Below are 25,126 nucleotides of genomic sequence, written 5' to 3'. Positions count from 1 at the left end.
AACATGTACTTCAACCACAGGAACCGGTAGTATCTTTTGCTCTAAGCTCTCTAACCGCTCTTTGAGACTTCTTCTAAATACTTTAAATTTTTACCAGTAGACAGACACCCTCTTACACATGGCCGTTTCAACTGGATTTCATTTCCTTAGTAGAGTAGCGGAGGGGTGGTTACCAGCCCATGTCGTCATATCCAAAAAAAAAAAAGAACAATCGTATTCGAGTACATTACCAAAGTCTTCAACGATAGAAAGAGGAGAGTGTATGATCCAAGAAATGAAACTGGATGATAACATTTGACATCCACTCCAAAAACAACTTTTTGACAGTCTTGCGTTCGAAGGTTTCATAATTCTCGGATCTCATCAATCCAACTGGCAAATTCTGTCGATCCAAGGTTAGTCTTGCTCATTCTGGATCAGGGCTATTTTTTTTATTTTCATAGTATTCCGTCTCAAGACATAACTTGCGAACATCATTCCTAAAATTCACTCGGTCCATGGCAACCGTTCTCCAATTTCTCGGACATCCCACATTCACCAGATCACGATCCACTTGGTCTAACCACCTCGCTCGTTGCGTCCCTGCTCGTCTCGTTCTTACCGAAATCGTAGCGACCACCTGTTTTGCAGGAGAGTCGTCCGGCATTCTCGCAACATTCCCGGCCAACCTTCATCACCTTCTGGATACTGGGTTCACCGTAGAGTCGCGCGAGCTCGTAGTTCATTCTTCGCCTCCACATTCCGTTCTCCTTCACACCGCCAAACATGATTCTTAACACTCGTCGCTCGAATACTCCGCGTGTACGCAGGTCCTCCTCGAGCAATACCCATGTCTCGTGCCCGTAGAGAACAACCGGTCTAATGAGCGTCATATACAGGTTACACTTCGTGCAAGGCTACGTCTTCTCGACCGCAGTTGCTTCTGGAGTCCATAGTAGGCACGACTTCCGCTGATAATTCGCCGCCGGAACTCACGACTGGTGTCATTGCCGGCGGTCACCAGTGAGCCGAGATAGACAAAGTCTTCGACTATCTCCAGCTACGCTATATTACTTTTGAATCGGCTAATAAACTATTTGGCGTTAAGTTGTTCGATGGTTGTTGCAGAATTGTTTTAATGTGAGCCTTACACGCTTAGTTACTTTTAGTCAAAACTTGATTATTTTTAACCAAAGCTAGAATTAATTAATGAAAAGAGTCCTTCAACAATTTAACGACAAATCTGACGCCAAAAAGGTCACGTCAAATCATGACTTCAAGGTTTATTTTTCCTCTAAATGGATCAAAACGAACTTCCACCGACGCAAATCACACCTGCAAAACGTATGATATTCCTCACGATTCTTGACACATTCCGGTACCGGCCAACCCACATGAAAGCAAAAAAATCATCAAATTATCACCGTTTTGGCACCTAAACCCTTTTCAAACGAACGCGGCGCATCGAACTTGATACGGCGCACCTTTCGTCGCGAAGGATATTTCAAATAATTGGCCACACCGGTAGCGTGTGTGTCTTGTGTTGTGGTGGTAAGTAAATATTTACCTTACGGCACCACACCAAGCAGCCACGACGCCACACTAGCGAGTTAGTTGGTTGGTTAGGGCGGCAGCTATTTTGGGTCACCCTCGGAGCGCAGTCGACGAAGATGAAGGCAGGCAAGCTTTGCCAAAAACAGTCTCAGCTGCTAAAATGTAAACAAATTGATGAGAATCAACGTGCCCAGGGTACTGCGCCGTAAAAAAAACCGGAATAGAAGATATTCGGGAACCTTGGGAGTTGACATAATTTTTCCTCGAGGAGGAACCATCAGCGTGTGTCACGCGAGATGGATCAAAGTGTGTCTGATCGATTAGGTTAGGTGTTAATTGATCGGGTAATTTTTTCGAATGACAGAGATGATCCAGTTTTTTTCCTGTTAAAATTTCGTCTTGGTTTTGGTCCAGTGCAAGGTCACGCATGTAAACAAACCGTTCGCTTTGTGCGAGTTTTCTCGGTTCTGGAAGATGGTTCCAGTTTGTATTAAATTGTATGGAAACCGAACTAGGGTGTCCAGATTACCCTTTTGTTTTTGTTTTAAGATTGAAGAAAAATACATAAACACGTTTCCTAACCTAGAACTAGGATTTTCAACTCAAGTGAGCTTGGACTGAGGTGTGGTAAAAATTAAAATATTCCATGAAGGCGTTCAAATGGATGCACACATCTTTGACGGAACACACAAACTTCCACGTTGCTCGAAGTCGGAACAAAGAAAAGGTGTATTAACGTCATCAACTAGAACCAGTACCAGCTACAACGAGTAGCTTGAAGTGCATAGTTAGTCTCAATAAAGTTTTGTCTTTCCTTTCTAGGACTGGAAAACAAAACTCACACCTCCCTTTTCAAATCTAAAAGGGTAGAATTTTCAAGCGTTCCCCTTTCATGCATCGGGTGGCTCTGAGCTAAGCTGTCGTCTCTAGACAAATGGTTGGCTGAACTCCACTCTAGAAGATGATCGCCCTCTGACGTCAAAGCTGACCTGGACCAACAACAATCCGCCTTCGTCGTCTGTGTCTGTCATGGATCGATCGATGTCGCGCTCGTTAAAGCACGATCTGAGACTGACTAAGTGCATCAAGTTATACCGCAGCAGTATTAGTAAATTGGGAGTACATTACACCACCCGCCTCCCTCTTTTTCTTTAATAGCTCTAGCTAGTCCGTTTGTCGTCAACTAAGTCGCATGTCTGGCAGAGGCAAGACAGCGACTCGGTCTGTGTGCTTTTGCAATTAATAAGATTATTTATAACGCACCGCCCGAATCGTGTCAATGTCGATATCCCAAAGACGACGACGCAACAGATCGATTAACGCGGCAGCACGATTGCCCATTGATGCGCGCCATAAAAGCTATTACTGCTAATACCTATCCGGATAGTTAGCGCAGTTAATCCTTGGATCAATCAAACGGCCAAAAAGATGTGGAAGTGATTTGCACACTCGACCGTGGCTTTGATCCAAGGGATTTGGATTGGCAATAGAATGATCCGCCCGGTACAAAGTCTAAATGTCAACGACGGAATCTAAATTAAACCTGCTCTATAGGTGGATCATCCTCGTGCTGCGCGAAGCTACTCGAAAGCCGCCATGCATTCGCGCTTGTTTAGCAATCAGAGGGAAATAATTATTGCTTTCGATTGCCTATACATACAGTCTAATGATTGCCATTTAGAATTGTTTGAAAATGAGATACATTTGCGATAGATCTACGGATAGTAGATGTAGTAGAGTAGAAATTTTCTTCTAGAACTCTTGTCTCACTTACCTCCCAATACATTAAAATTCCTCACTAATTACTCATAAAATCGCCAGTTAGTGCCACATCAGCGCTGGAATAGTGTTTTCAGCATGTTTTTCACAACCCAATCACAGCTTCCGATCAATTTCCGGTGCTTTATTAGACGTCGCACTCTCATTTTCCCGGGTCCCAACCCCGACTGGGACATATGGATATACCGAAGAATTTTCCCTCATCCACGTTATACCCGCGGGAAAAAAAATTCTCGCGCGATGGTCTCACGCTGTCTAGCTAGTAGTATACTTGTGGCGGCATGTTTTTCGGGACGCAGCGAAAATTTCCAAGGAAAAAATATCTCCACAACACCAGCCGCGCGTTGGCGGCGTTTCCCTGGAAAGTCGAAACACACACACAAGAGGGCAATAATAATTTGATAGCATCATCCAAATATTGCAATATATTTATTTATAAACATAAACCCCGGGTGGGGGGAGGGATAAACATACATGCTTGTGAAGATTCTTGCCGGGAATGCGCGCGCGTTTCCGAATCAATCTCGGGGCGCTTTAAAGAATTTATTCCCGTTGCCATTCGACGCGGGGATTAGATTTCTCCAACTGGCTCACTAGCTCCCTGGTACAGTCTGCACGAAAACGGCCTATGGTGTAATTTGGGTTCGGAAGTATTTTTAGACCAGTTCAGGGGTGTTGTTTTGGCCGCGACTTGATTAACTCCAATTGTAGCCATAGGAGAACATCTTCCGGAGTTCGAAGTTGTACAATAATAATAAACAATCCTCGGATCATAACTTCAGTTGGTTATTATGTTTATTTTCGAGATAAAAAAAAACATGCACCCTTGAAAATGATTCAAAATTTGTAAATTACTTTTTTTTTAATATGTTTTAGTAAAGGTGTTCCCTAGGGCAGTAATTTGGTGTCGATGTTATATAACCTAATTATCATTTTTCATTACCTTTGAAAAGTTCGTAGACTTTTCGCTTACGACGTGGTTTTCCAATTGTAAACATTATCTATAACAAACATTATTTTATTTCGTTGAGAGTATATATTAAAAAAACCCACAGTAATTCAAATCTGGTCGAAAGCTTTTCATTTGGCATAGATTCTCTCCCTAAGGTAAATCTTAGAAGCAAGTGGTTGAATCTTCTCCATATGATTCCGTTCCACTGGGATGACTTCTAGCACGAGAGCCATACTTGGAGCATTTAGCACTCGTGCACGTTTCCGGTGATAAATGTGGATAAGAGTTTTGCCGAGAAACCACTGAAGAGTAGGATAGGAACAAAAATCAATCCCATTTCCCCATCCATCCATTCCTCGGATTCTGAAGCCGCAGAAAGCAGCTCGGTGTCAAATTTAAGTAGTTCTACTCTTCCAAACTAACCCATAAAAGAAGCAGGAAATCATTTTCCTTTTTCCGTCTGCTTCCACCAAAGTACGACTCGAGTGTATGAATCGAAACCATATACGTTTTCAATCATCCTGGCGTCGTGACTCTCGAATGATAACAGATAACAGCTTCACGTGGTTTTCATCCAATGATGATGGTGATGATGAGGGCGGCGTTCCGTCAATTTGTCTGTTTTCGTACCTGACTGACTGTATGGTTGATGTCAGTCGACAAACGGATCTAGGTCATCGCATTTTCACGTACAGATAACACGGAAATCTTCGGGACAATTGAGGCATCAATGTGAAACGTTACGAGTTAACCACAAAAAAAAGTGTGTCTGATTACATATTTGAATAATGAGTAATATTAACGCATTTTTTATCTTATTTGTTTCGTCTTACAGAGCTCCCAGCTGAAGAGGGTAAGTTTTGTTTTTAATCTATCTCAGCATCGCCGAACGAAGAGCAGAGCAACATCCTGGTTTGTCATCATCGTTATCTACGCTGGAAATGAATTGGGTTCAATGCCATAAACGTACGGCTATTGAAAATTTGTCCATCCAAAATTTTCGAATCAACGACGAAACACCTCCTAAGTAAAATTCAAACTTATACGTCTCAAAGTTAGTTACTCAATCGGAAATTTGTCAAACCCCAATCTAAAATCGAATGTTTACCCCCTTTCCGGAGCTATATTTGATAAGATTGTTATTATCAGATGACTGTACGTTTTTCGGTTGTGCTCGACAAAACTCTTTTTGGCTGATTTCGAGCTTAAGCTATTACTTGAGAATCCGTTAATCTTCAAGTATAAGTGAAAATAGTCCATTGGATGAATTTTGATTCCAAATTTTGTATAATCTTAAATGATAATCCCTACAAGTGTGTCATGTGTTGAAGCCATGCAATAAAATGAACTTTATTATCGAAATCAGCTCATAGAACGTCAGCCGCGTGGCTTTTATTGAATTTGTGCTATTCAGATTTGTCAGCAAATTTATGCATATAGACAGAAATTGACAAGACGATGAGGCAGACGTTTAATTTGTTAATATTTCAGCATAGATCCCTTTTCAAGACAGAATGCTTGTTTTGCTATCCACATTGATGGGCAAAACACGAAACTCTTCAATTATGTAGCTTCGACTCGATTTTTCACAAAGGACTACGTGGAGTACTTGATCTTAACGGTATGTAGCCCTTAGAGCGTCAATTTGACGACTGTACAAGTTTGGAAGCTTGTAACTGTCCTCAGAAGCTACTTAAAAAAAACAAATTATGAGACCCATTAAGAATTAAGAACCAAACACCATTGTCGTCGCCGTCATCCCCATGAACTCCACTTAGTTCCTCCAAGGGCCTGCTACGCTCGACAAAAATTGGGATGTTGTCAGACCAAAGTTACCGGGAAGTCGTCGAGCTTGGAATCTTCCGAAAGTCATCGTCTTGGAGCCAAAGGTGGGTCGTCCAGCCGGAGTCTTTAGGAGGTAGTCGAATCAGAGATATTGTAAGGAAGTCGAGTCAAAGGAGCTTGCCAATCTTCCAAAGGTCTCTCGTCCGACAACCTTCCAGTGGCTTCAGGCTCCCTATTTAGCGACGACCTATCAGTAACTCTCGGTCCAACAACTTTTGCATAACTACGGTCCGATGACCCCTAAATGGCTTCGGCTCGACGACCTTCCAGTACCTCCCGGTGCTTCAACCTCCACGCGAGACAAGATAGATGACCTTCCTTCGCCTCCAGTTCGACAACCTTCCAGTGGTACTACTTCCAGTTGCTTGAAGATCTTCTATTGGCACTGCCCCACGATCAGGTCCGAAGACACTTGTATCTGTTTCCCTGCTCGATTGCCTAAAATCTGATTCCGGGCTTGATGACCTTTCAAAGGTTCCCGCCTCGACGACCTTCTGTGGCCCTTTTTCCACTACCTTTCATGGCTCCGGTCCGACAAAGTTTCAATCGATTTCACAGCTCGACATCCTTGAATCTGGTTCCGGACTCGACGACCTTAGTGGCTTCCGGTTCGACAACTTGCTCATGACTTCGGTCCGACGACCTCCCGGTCCTACAACTTCCACCTGGCTCCAGCTCGACGACCTTCCGGTGGTTCTAGTCCGTTGACCGTGCGTCTGATTCCAGGCCTAACGAACTTCCAGTAGCTACTGACTCTATGGCCTTAACCTGGCTCCGGCTCAACGAGTTCTTAATAGCTCCAATCCGACGACTTTCCAATGATCCCAGTCCATCTGATCCGATGACCTTACTATAACAGCTACAGCTTGACGACCTTCCTTTGACTCGAGGACTTTCTTTGACTCTTTACAGTAGCTCTGGTTCGACGACGAGCTCCTTCCAACGACTTCGGCTAGACGGCACACCTTGACGACTTTCCGGTAACTCTGGTCTGACGACATGTCAATGTCTCCGGCTCGATGATCTTCCTTTGCCTCCAGCTTGCTGATCTTCCAATGGTCCCTAGTCCGACAACCTTCCAGTGGTTCCAGGCTCCTTCTCTAGCGACTACCTATCAGTAACTCTCGGTCCAACAACTTTCGCATGACTCCTGTCCGATAACTCCCAAATGGCCCCGGCTCAACAACCTTCCAGTACATCCCGGTGCTTCAACCTCCACCAGGCACAGGATATATGACCTTCCTTAGCCACCAGTCCGACAACCCTCCAACCCTACTACTTCCAGTGGCTTAAAGACCTTCTATGGACATTGCTCCACGATATTGAAAGGCTCTGGTCCACCGACCTTTCAACCTGTTTCCTTGCTCAACTGCCAAAAATCTGATTCCAGGCTCGATGACCTTCCAGTGGTTCCCACCTCGACGACCTTCTGTGGCCCTTGTTCCACGACCTTTCACGGCTCCGGTCCGACAAATTTTCAATCGATTTCACAGCTCGACAGCCTTGAATCTGGTTCCGGACTAGACCTTCCGGTTCGACAACTTGCTCATGACTTCGGTCCAACTGGCTCCGGCTCGACGAGTTCTTAATAGCTCCAATCCGACGACTTTCCAACGATCCCGGCCCAACGAACTTCCCTGTAAAATTATCTCTTAATGGCTCCCCAAACTGACTACTTTCCAGTTCCTGGTTCCGTTGATCTACCTTAACTCAGTTTCGTTGTCCTTCCATGGGCTCTGGTTGGTCTAAATATCTGTCATGATTGTAGTTCTTTCCTCTGTTGCTGGGCCCATTAACTGTTCTGCACTTTGGAAAGTGGAAGGACTCAAACTATCCCTAGATTCGCTTAGAGTACTAGAATACCCCTAGGCTACTATGGATACGTTTACTTACATTGTTTGGTTCCTCGCCATTGATTGCCTCGATAACTACGATCAAGAGGAAAGCAATAATTTAAGTACGCACTCTTTTTTTAACTCAAGATTAAGTTTGACCGAGCTTCAAAACATATTTCGATTCTATGAACTTAAAGTTAAGTTCCCTTTTTCCTCCTAGCGACGGTTCAAAATGGAGTTCTAACTGCGAACTCAAAACTTATCCATTTTTTTTACTTCAGCGAGGGAGCAAAACTGAGTTCGACTGAGTTGAACTGAAAATTGAACTCTCTTTTTTGGACTGAAAAGGAACTGGGTCCAACTGAAGGAACGTCATAATGGAATGTCCGCCGTTGTCAGTGTAAAATTCTGTCCGTCATTGTCATCATATGCTGAGCAGCTTGAAATGTGCAGAAGTTTCCTCTGTTTGCTTTGACCGGGAGTGTCCATTTTTCCCACCGCTCTGTAATTGCAATGCAATTGCAACATTCGGTTCCGCAAACTTCCTTTATCTCCCTGAAAATAAAAGGATAAATTTGAGTTCGGCTACCGAACTTAGTTTTAAGTGTGCCTAGCAGAACTTAGTTTTGATATAGCCCAGTCGAACTCAAATTTGAGGGCTGCCACTGAGGTGCTGTTTTGAACCAAAACAACTTAATTTTGAGTTCGAAAAAAGGAGCGTGTAGATGTCTCTCAAATTCAACCATAATTATGCTTGATTCAGTTTTGGGGCGTATTACTCCGTATTACTACGTGAAATACAATTTCAAATTTACTAATTATTGTTAATCGTTAGCAGATTTACTCAAATAATCCTTCTTTGGTCACTTACGTTGAAAATTGCAGCCAATGTAAACAATGCCATGTGCATAGTTACGTCTGTTCAATATCAGCGTCTGGCCTGGCCTGTTTGATACTTTTATGATTTCTCAGCACTTTTTTGCTGCTACCAAGTGCAATGATGCAGATAAGAACGTAGAGTAAGTAGTTGATACGCGGTTTGTAAAGTATCCCGACGACGCTCGTCGGTTGAACCAGTTTCCATGACCTATACCTGGATTCAGACTGTATACAAATATACAGATGTATATTGGTCGCTCGAATTAGGTTCCTCCTTAGGGGAGATAAGGGTCCTTTAGACCAAATCCTTGCTCTCTGATGTTCCAACTGGAAGGACGTCTAATGTCCCCATTCAAATTAAACTTGTGTCTTTCTTTCGCTTCACAAAACCCTAAAAAAACATAAAGCTATCTATATGCATACGTCCTATTCAATAATTAACAGCTATCCAGACTTGAACAAAATGCAAAAGATGGTTTTGTGTGCCTTCTGTCCTGTCTTTTGCAACCTACGAACAGCAGGTTGTGCCATCGTCGTCTTCGTTTATTTTTTTTTTTTTTTTTGTTTTTTTGCTGTTGCCATTCCAAATTTACATGTCCATAATCTAGGTTTGGCTCTGGTTGCTTCCACGGTCCCTGGTCTGGGAAATTAATGTCGACGTAGAAACAGCCACATCGTGCAAAGTAGAAGGTACAAAAACGTTCTTTCTTTCTTTATGGATGGTGGTTGTTGAAAAGTGTAATCACGGTTGCACGATTTTGTCGCTTGGAGTCAATTGTTTATTTTTTTCTTCCTACACCGAAATTTCCTTTTCTTTTCCTTGTTTGTTGTCGTTGAGGGAACTATAAAGCGTCATCCACTCGACAATAATGCAAATCAAATTTGACTTTGACACAAAAAATCAGAAGTCCTAACACTCTGAATCATTTATTCTCTTGTTCAACGTTTTCGAAAGATAAGAAGTTTAACTGACTATAAACACGAAAGATTCTAAATATAGGAAGAGACTCATACGCTACAGCCATCAGAGAAATTAATCTGTCTTATTTTTCCAGAATTCTTAAAAAAAACTTGATAACGATGATGACAAAAACGGAACCTTCAACAAACCGGTATATTGCTCTAATTTAGCTTTTTTGCTTGTGAAATGAAAAGAAAAATACTTACCACCTATCCTTTTTTCCTTCCACAGGAAAGACCATCTGGCAATTAGTCCTGGAACAGTTCGATGATCTGTTAGTTAAAATCCTGCTGCTGGCTGCTATCATTTCCTTTGTAAGTATACCACCATACATATGGCACCCAGGTGACTTCACTGTCACTTGCTTGTTAGATGGGTTTTCTATTTTACCACTTTCCCCATAAACCAAATTTTCCACCCCCAAAATAATACCTTTCTGCAACATGGTTGAAACTCCATGATGATTCTCGTCGTGCTCGGTTTATTTGTCTGGCTGGGAAAAGAAAACACCCAGTGTGCTACAAAACAGAAAATGAGAGTAGCAGCGCACTGTTGACACTGAAATTAAATATTCATTGACCTGGAAAAAGACGAAACGGAATCGATCTTTATTTGTTTCGAACGCGATTTCCAGCTCTCCAGCTCCAGTTTGATCCGTGATTCGTGACGGTTTTACTGAAAACCAATTAACATATTTTGATTGCTCTGTTGTAATGTTACGTTTTGTAAAGGTCGGAACTACTATACAGTTTTTTTTTGTCTCTGGAACTTTCCTGCCATTACGGAATTTCGTCAAAAAATATTGGAAAAGTTTTTAAAAATTTTAACAATTAAATATTAGTCTTTAGCTTCCTGTAAATACTTTTCAACAGCTTAAAATGGTTCTCGAAACCCAGAAAAAAAACAAAACCGGATGATCATATTTTTCCTGGTCATGTTTTTGTATGTTAACTCTGTAGTTCTCTTTCAAAATGCGTTTTGGCATTTTTTTTTTTCTTCAAAAGATTTTGAATATTACATCTTACTAACAAATTAAGTGCAAACTGTAGATGTCGTATTTTAGGAGCGTTAGAATCGTTAGATCTCTCCGTCAAATTCTGAAATTTTTCATAACTTTGGAAGAGATTAACCTCGTAAGATTCATATTTTAGAGCACCGTTACGAGAGTAGTTAAATGTGTACTTACGTAGTTTGTTTCCTGTTTTAGACCGTGTTTTTTTCTTTAGTTACAACTGAAAATCATTTTAAAAACATACATTCCTCAGTAGAAACACAGCTGGTTGTCTCGAACTGTCTGGATTTTTTCCAGAAAAACTTGAAAAATTTCGATATTCAATGTCTGAAGTAACGTGTCTCAGGAAATTTTTGTTCCGAACTCCGGTAACTTATTCGGCTCCAGAGATCAACTTTTGAACACACTCTTCTCAGCCTTTTCTATACTTTTGATGGCTGGAGGACCCCCAACCTAAAAAAAATTGATAATACCATGTTACTCAGAGCAAGTTCACTCGTGTTGGGAAAAAGTGGTAGAAATTTTGACACTTGCATCACAAGATCTACTGTCAAATATTTTACAACATTGTTTCTATTTCAGCTGTATGTGATAGAAATTCAACTATTTTTGCATCACAGCATGCAAAATAGAACAACTGATATAGAAAAAACTTGACGGCAGATTTTGGAAAAATAAATTGCAAGGTGAAATTTTCAAAATGTGCTAAAAGTGTCCAATTTTCTACCACTTTATTCCTACACGAGTGAACTTGCTCCAATAAAAGGATATGGCCAGTGCGAAGTTCTAATTTTAATCTATGTTTGCTATGTCATGTCATATGCACAAACAGGTCTAAAGCTATTCCACTTAAAGTTAATTTGCCTGCTATCTTCCTCAATTATCTAATTTCTGTCCCGTCAATCATGTTTCCAGGAATTACAAGTATTCTTGCACAGCACGCACAAACTTCGGAGTTGAATAAACGTTCTAGAACATTTTAAACAAATTTCAGAAGCAATAGAATTCCTCGAGATCCGAGATTTGAGCAATTTTTCTGGGTTCAGGATACTTTTTGTTCTTAACGCTGAATAATTACCGGTGTTATTCGCATCCTTGCAACTCGATATTTATTTACTTATTTCAGAACTTATTTCACCTGTAGTTTTAACAGAAATACATACTGTCAGATTGTTTAATAGATGTACGGACCTATCTTTCCTCTGAATATTCAGGGAATTGTTTCTTTTCGAGAATTTGTTAATTTCTTTGTTACAAAATAAACAACACAAGTGTGTATATTCATGAGGATTTATAAATCAAATCTAATTAAGGTATCCGACGTATGTTTAACTCAGGATATTATTTTTCCGAGATTGTAAATTATGTTGGTTCCGTTGATCAATGCGTAGAGAATCTCTTCAAATTTCAGTAGTTTTTAAGAAAATATAAAAATGTACACAATCTTTCCATCTTTTCTGTCATTCTAAAATTGGTTGTTCTTTACCAATCTTTCTTCGTTTACCCTTTCCTTCATATAATCTCAACCTATTTTCTTTACCAGAGGAATTCCCGCAAAAAGTGGTAATAATTAGATAAAATCTCCCATCGTTCTCACAGCATCGGCACCTTTCTTAAATTGTGTTAATCTTTATTTTCTCTTTCTCATTTTTCTCCAGGTCCTCGCCCTGTTTGAAGAACATGAAGGTGTTGAAGCCTTCGTGGAACCATTGGTCATTTTGCTCATTCTGATTGCCAACGCCTGCGTCGGTGTGTGGCAGGTAAGTTGATTAGCTAGCTGTACAGTAAGACAGTAAGTCGAGTGGCCCTAATGGAGAAAAAAAACCATTTACAGTTAGTTTTTTCAGTAAATTTTGAGCATATGATTCTTCAATCAAAATGGTTTCTCATTTAATTTAGATGTTTAAATATTAAATTTCGCTTGGAATAATTTGCGTTGTTTTATCAGGCCGCTCGATAGAATACTGTGTTTCAATCAGTGTAGTGCTAATCCCCCGCTGTTTTTCCACACCTCCCCCAGGAACGTAATGCCGAATCCGCTATTGAAGCCCTGAAGGAATACGAACCCGAGATGGGCAAGGTCGTCCGTGGTGACAAGTCCGGTGTGCAGAAGGTGCGCGCCAAGGAGATTGTCCCCGGTGATGTCGTTGAGGTGTCGGTCGGTGACAAGATCCCCGCCGATATCCGTCTGATCAAGATCTACTCGACCACCATCCGTATCGATCAGTCCATCCTGACTGGTGAGTCCGTCTCGGTCATCAAGCACACTGATGCCGTCCCGGATCCACGTGCCGTCAACCAGGACAAGAAGAACATCCTGTTCTCCGGTACCAACGTCGCCGCTGGTAAGGCCCGCGGTGTTGTCATCGGCACTGGCCTGAACACCGCCATCGGTAAGATCCGTACTGAGATGTCTGAGACTGAAGAAATCAAGACCCCACTGCAGCAGAAGCTGGATGAGTTCGGTGAGCAGCTGTCCAAGGTTATCTCCCTGATCTGTATTGCTGTCTGGGCCATCAACATTGGTCACTTCAACGATCCCGCCCACGGTGGTTCCTGGATCAAGGGTGCCGTCTACTACTTCAAGATTGCCGTCGCTCTGGCTGTCGCTGCCATTCCAGAAGGTCTGCCAGCTGTCATCACCACCTGTTTGGCTCTGGGTACCCGCCGTATGGCCAAGAAGAACGCCATTGTCCGCTCCCTGCCATCCGTCGAAACCCTGGGTTGCACCTCGGTTATCTGCTCTGATAAGACTGGTACGCTGACCACCAACCAGATGTCCGTCTCCCGCGCTTTCGTCTTCGACAAGGTTGAGGGTAACGACAGCAGCTTCATTGAATTCGAAATCTCTGGCTCCACCTACGAACCAATTGGTGAAATGACCCTGAAGGGTGCCAGGGTTAAGGCCTCGGACTACGAAATCCTGCAGGAAATGGGCACCATCTGTATCATGTGTAACGACTCCGCTATTGATTTCAACGAAGTCAAGAAGGTCTTTGAAAAGGTCGGTGAAGCTACTGAGACCGCCCTGATTGTATTGGCTGAAAAGATGAACCCCTTCAACGTTACCAAGTCTGGACTGGATCGCCGCTCGTCTGCCATCTGCGTCCGTCAGGAAATTGAAACCAAGTGGAAGAAGGAATTCACCCTGGAATTCTCTCGTGATCGTAAGTCCATGTCCAGCTACTGTACCCCATTGAAGGCTTCCCGCCTCGGAAACGGACCAAAACTGTTCTGTAAGGGTGCCCCAGAAGGTGTCCTGGAACGTTGCACACACGCTCGTGTCGGAACCACCAAGGTCCCACTGACCGCTACCCTGAAGAACCGCATCCTGGAGCTGACCCGCCAGTACGGTACCGGACGCGATACCCTGCGTTGCTTGGCCCTGGCCACCGCTGACTCTCCAATGAAGCCAGAAGACATGGACCTGAACGATTCGACCAAGTTCTACACTTATGAAGTCAACCTAACCTTCGTCGGTGTTGTCGGTATGTTGGATCCCCCACGTAAGGAAGTCACTGACGCCATTGTCCGTTGCCGTGCCGCTGGTATTCGTGTCATTGTCATCACTGGTGACAACAAGGCCACCGCTGAAGCTATCTGCCGTCGTATTGGTGTGTTCACTGAGGATGAAGATACTACTGGCAAGTCCTACTCTGGCCGTGAATTCGACGATCTGGCTGTTTCGGAACAGCGTGAAGCTTGCGCCCGTGCCCGTCTGTTCTCCCGTGTCGAACCTGCTCACAAGTCCAAGATCGTTGAGTTCCTGCAGAGCATGAACGAAATCTCCGCTATGACTGGTGATGGTGTCAACGACGCCCCTGCCCTGAAGAAGGCCGAAATTGGTATTGCCATGGGTTCCGGTACCGCTGTCGCCAAGTCCGCCGCTGAGATGGTGTTGGCTGATGATAACTTCTCCTCCATTGTCGCCGCCGTTGAGGAAGGTCGTGCCATCTACAACAACATGAAGCAGTTCATCCGTTATCTGATCTCTTCCAACATCGGTGAAGTCGTGTCCATCTTCTTGACTGCCGCTCTTGGTCTGCCAGAAGCCCTGATCCCAGTCCAGCTGCTGTGGGTCAACTTGGTAAGTTAAGGAAGATTCTAACCTTAAAGAAGTCAGTGGTCATTTAACTTTCTTTCTCCTCAACCAAGGTTACTGACGGTCTGCCAGCTACTGCTCTTGGTTTCAACCCACCGGATCTGGACATCATGGACAAGCCCCCACGTAAGGCCGATGAAGGTCTCATCTCTGGATGGTTGTTCTTCCGGTTGGTTTCGCAATACCTTTTGCAGTAGTTTTGATTCTCTAACAACTTTGTTCTCTTATCCAACAGTTACATGGCTATTGGTGGATATGTCGGTTGCGCTACCGTCGGTGGAGCTGCCTGGTGGTTCATGTTCTGCGAAGACGGCCCACAGCTGAGCTACTGGCAGCTGACTCACCATCTGGCCTGTCTCGGTGGTGGTGACGAGTTCAAGGGAATGGACTGCAAGATCTTCAGCGATCCCCACCCGATGACCATGGCTCTGTCCGTTCTGGTCACCATTGAGATGTTGAACGCCATGAACAGGTCAGTAGAATTTGGCTCTTTAGACAATAAGTGTTTGAAAATATAACGCAAACCAATGGTTTCATCTACAGCTTGTCTGAGAACCAGTCCTTGGTCACCATGCCTCCATGGTCCAACATCTGGCTGATCGGTTCCATGTGCCTGTCGTTCGCTCTGCACTTCGTCATCCTGCACGTCGATGTCCTTTCCGTAAGTACTCTAGTTTTAAACCACAGATACCCTAGGTGCTGCGCAAAGCGAAACTGACTACGAGTTTATTGTTAACCCATCGAAATCTTCTTCCTTCTTGTAGACTGTGTTCCAGGTCACCCCACTGAACGGTGATGAATGGATCACTGTCATGAAGTTCTCGCTGCCGGTTGTGCTACTTGATGAAATCCTCAAGTTCGTCGCCAGAAGGATCTCGGACGGTGAGAGCTATATCAGAACTATGCATTGGCTAGTGTTAGCGTGGGCCGTGTTCTTTGCTTACATCATATGGGGTCCATACTAGAGTGTGACAACCTCTCGCTGGAAGAGGACACACACACAACGATGATAGAGAAGCAAAAACCCTTTTTCAACCTTAGCTAAAACTTGTTGTGGCAAAGTGGTAGCAAACAGTTGAGAGCCGGTTAGAAAATGAGCAAGAAAAAACAAGCGATCTTAAAGCGGTTTAAGGCAAACTTAAGTTATAGACAGTTAGATTTTTCGCGTATCAAGTTATCAATTTTTTTCGTCGGATGTAAGAGCTCGACGGCGTCTGAGGTTAGTTGCACCCGGCCTCGATTCATTCGGTTGTGCCTTGGAGGTTACACGGGGTGATGAATCGAGGCGCAAAACCACCCGATCGACTATTACTTATTATTACTATACTAATTCGCAAATGTGAGTGCGCGTGAACAAGATATATAGTCCGAGTGATTTTTAGCGGAAATAATCATAGCTGCTGATAGGATATTTTCTAAGTAATTCGTGTATGCGCGGTAGAGATTGTTGAACGTGTTTTAATTGATTATTCTTTCTCGACTGTACTCTATACGTCTTCTCTATACGGTTTTAATTGCTTACGCGTCTTCGTTTTTCTAAAATTTTGTTTTTCGTCTTACACGCAAAACTACGATTCCGTTAGCAGATAGCAGATGGTTGCAAAATAGTTTTACGTCTCAAACCAGATTGATGGACCCCATAGCGAAGTGTGTTTTTCTTCCCTAAAAACTACAACAAAAAACCTAAAACACCTCTCTTTTTACGATTAACCTCTATTCATTATTTAAAAACAAATGAGTCCTAACATGTTATTCGCAATTCATTATACAACGTTGCTATACAATCGTATATATTTATATACATCCTTCATCTCTGAAACGAAATCAACAAAAATTGTAAATTGTAATGCAATACTATTATTAATACATTACTATACAAAAAACACACCAATACAAAGTTATGAATCTATCTTAACCAAAAAGGAAAAAAACAGTTTTGAAAAACAGACTTCCAGAGTGTAAGACACACACATACAATAACAAACACATATATACACCAAAACACACACTCCCAACCGGAATGAATACAGTTACACTAAAATCCTTCTGAAGACACGTGTTAGCTGCTATAACGAAAAACCGATACTGATAAGCTGCAACAAGTGTGTGCGTGTGAGTGTTTTCTTCTGTAGTAAGATCAAAGTGCTCGCGCATATTTCCATCTAAAAAAACATGAAACGAGTGTGTATTAGTAAGAGGATTTCATTGATTGATTCTTTTTCTTCCAAACTAATAAGTTAAAACAAAACAAGAGGACAACAATGACCTATTTTGCTTGCGATTGAGAGTGATTCGTTTAACTTATTCATTTCTTCTCTACTATGATTCATAAACAACAATTCGAGAAAAAACACCCTTGAACATAAAAGAAAACTATCAGGAATTTAATTTGAAAACACGGAAATCCGAAGATCAAGTAGCATTTTTTTTTGAAGATTTAACCCATAATGATTTTATTTGATTAATTAGCTTAACATTTAAATTCAACATGTATAATTTAAATAATATTTTTCCTTCCTATCTTAAGTAGACCAAAAGAGAGAAAAAAAAATAAAAACACATGAATGAAAATACATTTGCGCAAGATACACGCAAACCAAACCATACACCATCGAGGCTGTTCTTCTTTTCGTCACCCTTTTGTCTTGTTTTCGGTTTGATTTCTTTTTCCCCTAAAACACATGTTTCCACACACACATTCAGTACCTTTACTAACATGATTTTGAAACCCTCTAAATTCTAACTCAATCCATGTTTGTGCTAGTACTTGATTGGCATGACCCTTGCGACCGTTTCTGAATTAATAATCAAAAAACAGTCGCAAGGCTTTCAAATTAAACACAAAATTAATACTTGAACAGGGATGTTTGATGACAAAAATCTCCTTACAGTTGAGTTTTTTTTTACTTTGTAGGTGTCGCTGGTTATTTCTCATTATTAATTTTTTGAGCGAAATCAACAAAAAATTACTTTTGAATATGTAGGTAATAAGTCTTTAGCAAGATGCGCCTAATTTTGCCAGAAATGTTTAGCAAATTGCACTAGTTTTGGAAACAATTTTCAAATGTTAACGACTTTGATAGCATTTGATCAGTTAGAAAAAGAAGCACTGTTTTAATCACTTATACCATCCATTAGCTATGCTGTTATCTTGTAAAAAAATATGAAATCTAAAATTTTTGAAAAAAAATTGCATCAGTTGATTCAAAATGATAAACATCACCATTCGGTTAAGCTTTTCTGTTTCTGTTTTGTTATACCGTAAAGGTATTTTTGAGTTCTTCTAAATGTTGAATTTTTTATTGGCCTTTATTTTCCTTTTCTGTAGAGTTTATTTCCCAACAGCAAACAGAACTGATAAATTTAGATGTTCTTAGCATAACGTTTCGTTTCACTCTGAATGTCTACAACAAACTAACGTATGTAGCATAGATTGTCCTATTCAATTACGGAATACATATTTCAAACGTGTTATTTATATGAATGGAACGTTTTACGCAAAAAAGCGGATGATTGTGAGGAGGAACTGTTGGTTGCACAATTTACTTCAATGCACATTTAGCAAAAGAAGCCACCTGTTGATATGGCAAATAGGAAGTGTTTAAACAGAAAATGATGTGCAAATAGGAAACAATCTTATGTATTCAAAAACCTAAAAGTTCATCAGGAAGCCAACCTTTTCCGGGACTTCCAAACCTACCTATTATTAGTCGTTATTCAGAACCATGTTGCAGACAGTTTGTAACAATTCAAAGCCAGTTTTGTTCACCAAAATCAAAATTTCGGGAATATTTGTGTGTGTTTAATATTGGTAATGGCGCAAATATTCGCTTTGTCTGCATATAATATGCTGGTTTAGGCAAAGGGAAAAATCTCTTCGAACATTTTCCTTTTATTACTATTAAAATATACTAACGAGAAGCAAAACAATGAAACTGAATGTTGTTAAAATATTCCATGATGATGAAAATCAACTGACTGTAAACTTTTGTTCAACAGTATTTTTTAGACACATTCCATTAAAATGGAGCCAATCCAAAAGTAGTTCATAACAACATGTTAAAAATAACCAACAGCGACAAGCAGAAACAGTTAGAACAAACAATGCAGACTACACTGAGAAGTCTTCATTGAGAATAAAGATCAAATTGACATAAAAAAAACATAAGTTAAATCTGAAACAAAACAAAAAGCATTTTAAAGATACATTTAAATAATAAAAATCAAATACAACATGAAGTGTTTTATTCCGATTTTTTTTTACACCATACTAACAACTAATAAACCCGTTCCACCTGCCAGTTTTTCTGTATGAGCTTGATTTTTCTAGCACCGCACTGAAGAAGATAAAAACATTGTGAAGCGAGATGGTTGTTCCGAAACTGGAAAATGTCCCAGCCTGCGAACTTCCTTCTCCCCATCGAGAAAGCCGAGTGGGTCGCAGTACGAAATCAGGCACTGCCGGTTTCTTGAGTGAGCATCGTGTTTGGTAATGACAACTCAAGTGTGAAGCATGACCCTTTTGCTGCTATAGGATCTAACGAAATGAAGAATTGAACAACGGAACAGTCAGAAAGAAGTAAACACCATCAACCCATGGCATCATGTTATCATACCGTGCGAATGTCCTCTCTCAACCTTAACGTGTGTGCAGTACTGCTGTCGAACATTTTCAAACCAACAAAACTATAAAACACTATCTACCAAAATAGTAATAGATATGCATTTGTGTAAAGTTTCATTCGAGTCAAGTAAGTAAACAGATCTTGTGTAGTAAAATGTTATCCAAAAATGTTGCTGACAATTTCCAGTGTCCTTTTAAATATTTCACTGTGATTTTTTCTTGTGATAGTAGAATAGTTAAACCGATGTAGGATGTTAGTTCTTAGTTTTCGGAACCTTCGACGTTTTAAATAGCAAATTTTAATCTATATTATAATTTTCTTCCCTTCACAGCGAACCCCGATTTCCATTAAGCAATCGACCCCAAGAGCTTTTAAGTGTTCCAACAAAAAAAACACCTCTCGCCCACCACCACCTACAACCGACAGAAAATCCCTCAAATCTCCAAACGAACATCAACCGCACAACAATGAAAACCCTAAACGCTTGAAAACCCCAACAAGGATTTTCCCACCTCAACCATATAGTGCTTTTAACAGTCACGTTACCTAACTCTGTTGGGTCAAACAGAACTTGGAGATTTGAAATGTTGCTCATAACCGGCGAAAGTACCCACAACATACCCACCTTGCACCCCTCGTAATCCCAAGTGCGCCTTTTACCAACCCTGTCACATCGAATTCGCGGAAACACGTCGTGGGCGGAACCGACGAGTACACAACACTCATCATTCATCTGAACCACCAACCAACCCGCTTCTCTTTGTTGAGTGATCCCAAACCTTAAGCAATCAAATACGCCTCTCCAAAAACGCCGTCGTCGTCGGTTTGTTACAGTTATTGCTCTGTTGGATTTGTTGTTCTAGTGATACACATAATTCTCGAAGAGAGAGGCAGCCCAGTATAAGTAAATAGTAACTTAATTTTTTAATTTATTCGATAGTGATATTAAGTAAAATGAGACAGGTGTCAGTATGTCACGCTTTTTGAGTTTATTGTTTCCTCCATCAAACTAGTCACCCTGCACAAATCAAAACTCGCACATCAGCTTTATCCGAACAACCGGGAAAATAACCATTGTGCTTTTGTTATGTCTTCAATAATCGAAGTTCAGCAGTTGGGAATCACTGCTGAGGAATGTCTTGTTGAACTTTTCATGAAAAGAATTGCCTTACATTACCCCACCAGTGGTTTCAAACTCATCCCAATAACATCTTATCGAGCTGTTAACGACGTTTCCGTTCAAATGCTTCGACTATTGTGAACCACGTGAACTCCCCAAGCGAAGAGCAACCGGCATGCCTTCACCATGAAACAACAACACTTAAAACAGCTTCCGATGAAACCATACTATTCCAACCACCGCTTCCGATTGGATAATGATTTTGGAACGTTGCAACAACAACCAAATGCTTAATAGGTTTAAGGGAAACGGCCAGCAGGGGGCTCGCGACGATATTCGAGACATCGATTCAGCGACGCCCTCTCAACGGTTTGGCTCGCTTGGTGGCCACCATGACCACATTGAACTTAATCCATTTTTTCTTCTTTTATTTCTTTTCTCATGCATTTGTTCCCGCTGCTCGTTTCTTTCTCTTTTTGCATTGGTCCGCAAACAGGCGAAACTATCAAGAACTGGGAATAAGTTAGTAACCGTACACGTGGCTACTAACTGTGCGACGTAGATATGTTTTGTTGTTTCAGCAGAAAACAACATGATAATGCAAGCAAACCAATTTACTAAAGAAACGAAGCAATAAAAAAACAAGGAATAATTAATAAACAAAAAAAACTGTTATTTATTAAAACTACAGGAACATCACTTACATCGATGTCTTCTGATAGGAAGTATTACACCAGGAATTTAAAACAACATGTAATGGATTAGAAAAAAAACAGCGGAAAACATCTTATAGATAGTTAAATGACAAAGCCGATTTCTTTTTCCTTTTCTCGTTTTACAACGTATTCTAAGAGCTAATTCGAGGTTTATCAAATACATAGTGAGCGTGTTTCCAAATAGAAGAAAAAAAATCAAAAAGCATGAGTTTTGCCAGTTTTCTTAACAAAAACCGTAGCGGAAATGAGAATTTGATCCAAACCGAACCAAAAAACAACCAAACCTCTTGGGGCGTAGAGTATAGGTTATCAAACCAAAAACAATCGTATTTTAAACCACCAACGACTTTTACTTTTTCTAGTGAAAATGAACAATTGAAGACATTTTAATATCTTTCTCTCTCTCGGTCATTTTGCGATACCTACGCATAAGTTTCGATATAGTTTTCTCTGTTTTCTAGTAATAGAGCAGCAGATCGCTTTCGACTTTTTTTGTTACTATTTTCGTATTTTAAGTTTTCCATTATCTCTACTCCGAAGCTTTTACCTTTTAAGTTAAAACTACCCTCTCTCTCTGTACCTTCTTTCGTCTTTGACTAGTCCTACTTGGAACTAGTTTCAATTTCTCTCTCTATGTTTACCCTTTTGTTCCCTTATTAGTGAATATGTGAGACAATCACAAAATGTGTAAATAAGTTAATTAAATAAAAGTGAAAGTGAAGGTTTTAAAACAAGAGAGGAAACACACCTTCCCGAACAAAAAAAAACCTTCTGTTATTGAGTTGTGTAGTAGTGGTCGAAAACATTTTTAAAACATAATGGCAAGTTAGATATTTAAATAAAGGAATTAAAACTAAAAAACCAAAAACCTACAAACCAGCAACAACATACAAAGAGTTTGAAACTGAAACAAACAGAACAGCAAATGTGTGACGTTGACCGCCATCTTTATGTTCGTTTCGCCTTGGTTTTATTCTTTTTATTTATCGTCTTTTTCTAGAAAGAAATCGCTGAAAGTTTCGCGAAAGATTCAATAAAAACATGAAAATGCCGTTGAAACGATGGTTTCTTCTGTTTTTTTTTCGGATATATGATGACATCCAAATCAACGTCAAAACGACAGGCGCAAGGTAGCCATCTAGGGCCGATTATTTTCCTAGTTTATTTGAACGACGTGTTGTCACTCCTCGACGTCCCCAAACTTTGCTATGCTGATGACCTAAAGCCGTTTTACACCATAAACGGCCATGACGAATAAATTTTCTGCAACGTCAATTCAACCTTTTCGTTGATTGGCGGTGATTTCCCGTAAGCGGCAGACTTTAATTGCGGGGTACTTCCTTGGAGACGAACCTATCGCACGTCTGAACCACATTAACGATCTTTGCGTTATCTTATATCAGCGCGTAGAACTCAAGGCACACACCAACTACGTGATTGACAAAGCATCTAGAAGTCTCGGTTTCATTTTTAGAGTGGCGAAGGACTTCAAGGACGTGTATTTCCTGAAAAGCTTATACTACAGCATTGTTCGTTCCATCCTTGAATACGCATCAGCTGTCTGATGTCACTATTACCAGAACGGTGTCGATCGGCTCGAGGATATTCAGCGGCGATTCTTGCGGTGCGTTCTTAGACAACTGAACTGGCAAGACCCTTTTCGCTTGCCTAGTTACGAATATCGATGCCACCTTAGAGATATCGATACCCTTCAAGCCCGCAAACAAACACGCGCATCATTCGTCGCCGACCTCCTGACATCGCGAATCGACTGTCCCACACTACTGGAGGCTATTCCGCTTTAGTGTACGACCCCGTGGTTTTAGAAATCAGGATCTTCTATTGTACATTCCCATTCGAAGAAAAATTATAGAGCTAACAGCGGCTTTCATCGGTGCAATGAGATAGTTCAACCGTTTTACGAAGCATTTAGACTTTGACGTTTCGAGAGATGTTTTCCGAAGAAAAATGATGAGGATCTAGAGAACCCCATAGTAAGGCTTAATGTTTTGTTTTTGATTATTTAACCATTTGGATCAACGTGTGATCCCTTGATCAGACAGAAGTACCTAAATAACAAAAGTCTTTTTAATCTGACAGCTTCCTTTTTTGATTTTTTCTAAAAGCTTACACAGGTCAAAATTCTGACCGTCAAAGCTAATATGTGAAATAAGTCTGTTTTTAAAATTTTCTCACAAACCCCTCTGGGTCAAATTCAAATCACCCTTATTTTCCCATCACTGGACTTGGACTACAAATTCGATAGCAGTATTTATAACATAAGAAAAGATTTCAACTGTTTTGTCGGACATGGATTCCTAATTTTTTCTTCAAAAGGTGTTGGTCGCGCGAGTCCTGGCTTTTTATTTGCACTAGCACCACTAGATGTCACTGTCGGTAGATGTTCCCTTGGGAACACTAGAGACATCTTGTGATTGGTAAGAGAGTTTTTGTTTGGTTATGCTTCAAGAGTTTGCGGGTGCGATATCTGGCGACTGGTGTGAGAACTATTCACTAATTTTTCCTTGAGTTTCGAGCAATCAGCCAGTTGATAGATTCATACACGGAAAAATTGAGTGGTCATCCCAAAGACGCTGTCATGATAATTTTACCATTTCAGCGCTATAGTATTTTCAACCACGAAAAGTTTAACATCGTTTTTGTGAAAGTGCGCATGAAACAATATTGAAATTACTATGTACCTGGTAATTTTCGATAACTCTCAATGTTTGTTGTCGAAAATACTATGGTCATGATAATTTCATCATAATTTCTATCACAACTACCGTCCGCATAGTAATTTTGACATTGTGGCACATATCAACAAAATACTACGCACATCGTACTTTTGAGAACAAAACATATTTGACTCAAAAACATAAGTGCGTATGATAATTTTACTATGGTAAACATTCTTGTTGTTTACACTAATTCAGGATCATTAATCATCAAACCCGTTTGTAAAAAAAAAACTAATTTTGAGCTAGCCAGCGGCTTCGGCGTAGTGGTTAGAGTTCAAGTCATCTACGCTAAAGTTCATGAGATCGAATCCCGGTCATGGCATACATAGTACACTTTCTGTGGTCTGGTGGTTTTAGCATTTGTGAGATGCTAGCCATCATTACTTCGAAAGATGTGCGCTTAGAAAGAGACGAACCAGCCCAAGGCTGAAAGTCTCTATAATAAGAAAAAAAAAAAAAAAATAATTTTGAGCTGCTTTATAGTTACATAACATTGAAAATCATTCCAGAGCATCGGAAGAACACACTAACATTGACCGACGTGTGTCGGAAGTGTGAATTTTCTTGTTTCAAATAATGTCATAATGCATGCATGCAAATAAACAAACAAACTTACATAGTAATTTTACTATTTAAATCAAGCTCGTCGCTTCTCCTAATCTTTATCATAACACATACTAGTTTCATCATGAAACATATTAATTTTACTAGGGACGAAGTAAAACAATGCATCATTTCATTGACAATTTTACTAAAACGCAGTCGAATTTACTATGCGCAGCAAAATTGGGCACATGGTAAAATACCTATGCTTAAGGTATTATAAGCAACAAAACATATTTGACTCAAAAATATGGTCGCCTGTTGTTCGTTTAAACCACGGATTTAGTATTTTTACTATGCTTTTTTTTGTGTGTAGTAAGGTTTTTTTGTAAATTCTTTATTCGAAACGGCTCACACCTTTAGGCTTCAAGGAGCCAAACTCCTTTTGTTTGATTACAATTGTGTGCTTATATCTAGTTCACT

General features: G+C 40.7%; 1 protein-coding gene across 3 annotated transcripts in view; it reads left to right on the top strand.

Annotated features, from left to right (window-relative positions):
- Positions 1 to 22,418, top strand: part of LOC129740505 (calcium-transporting ATPase sarcoplasmic/endoplasmic reticulum type) — a 42,053-nt gene extending 19,635 nt beyond the window's left edge. For 2 of the 3 annotated variants that reach the window (XM_055732200.1, XM_055732201.1), the window contains exons 3-11: positions 5,100 to 5,117; positions 10,016 to 10,098; positions 12,455 to 12,556; positions 12,817 to 14,883; positions 14,952 to 15,067; positions 15,134 to 15,370; positions 15,442 to 15,559; positions 15,663 to 15,780; positions 21,140 to 22,418. In XM_055732200.1, the coding sequence (XP_055588175.1) occupies positions 5,100 to 5,117; positions 10,016 to 10,098; positions 12,455 to 12,556; positions 12,817 to 14,883; positions 14,952 to 15,067; positions 15,134 to 15,370; positions 15,442 to 15,559; positions 15,663 to 15,780; positions 21,140 to 21,165 (2,885 nt within the window). In that variant the 3' untranslated portion in view covers positions 21,166 to 22,418. Of the gene's footprint in view, positions 1 to 5,099; positions 5,118 to 10,015; positions 10,099 to 12,454; positions 12,557 to 12,816; positions 14,884 to 14,951; positions 15,068 to 15,133; positions 15,371 to 15,441; positions 15,560 to 15,662; positions 15,781 to 19,854; positions 20,428 to 21,139 lie in introns of all 3 variants that reach the window. The other variant, XM_055732202.1, reaches the window with a different exon arrangement.
- Positions 22,419 to 25,126: the final 2,708 nt, after the last annotated feature.

Source organism: Uranotaenia lowii, chromosome 1 (genome assembly GCF_029784155.1).
Source record: "Uranotaenia lowii strain MFRU-FL chromosome 1, ASM2978415v1, whole genome shotgun sequence".
Lineage (NCBI taxonomy): Eukaryota > Metazoa > Arthropoda > Insecta > Diptera > Culicidae > Uranotaenia > Uranotaenia lowii.
This window is presented reverse-complemented; position numbering and strand designations above follow the sequence as displayed.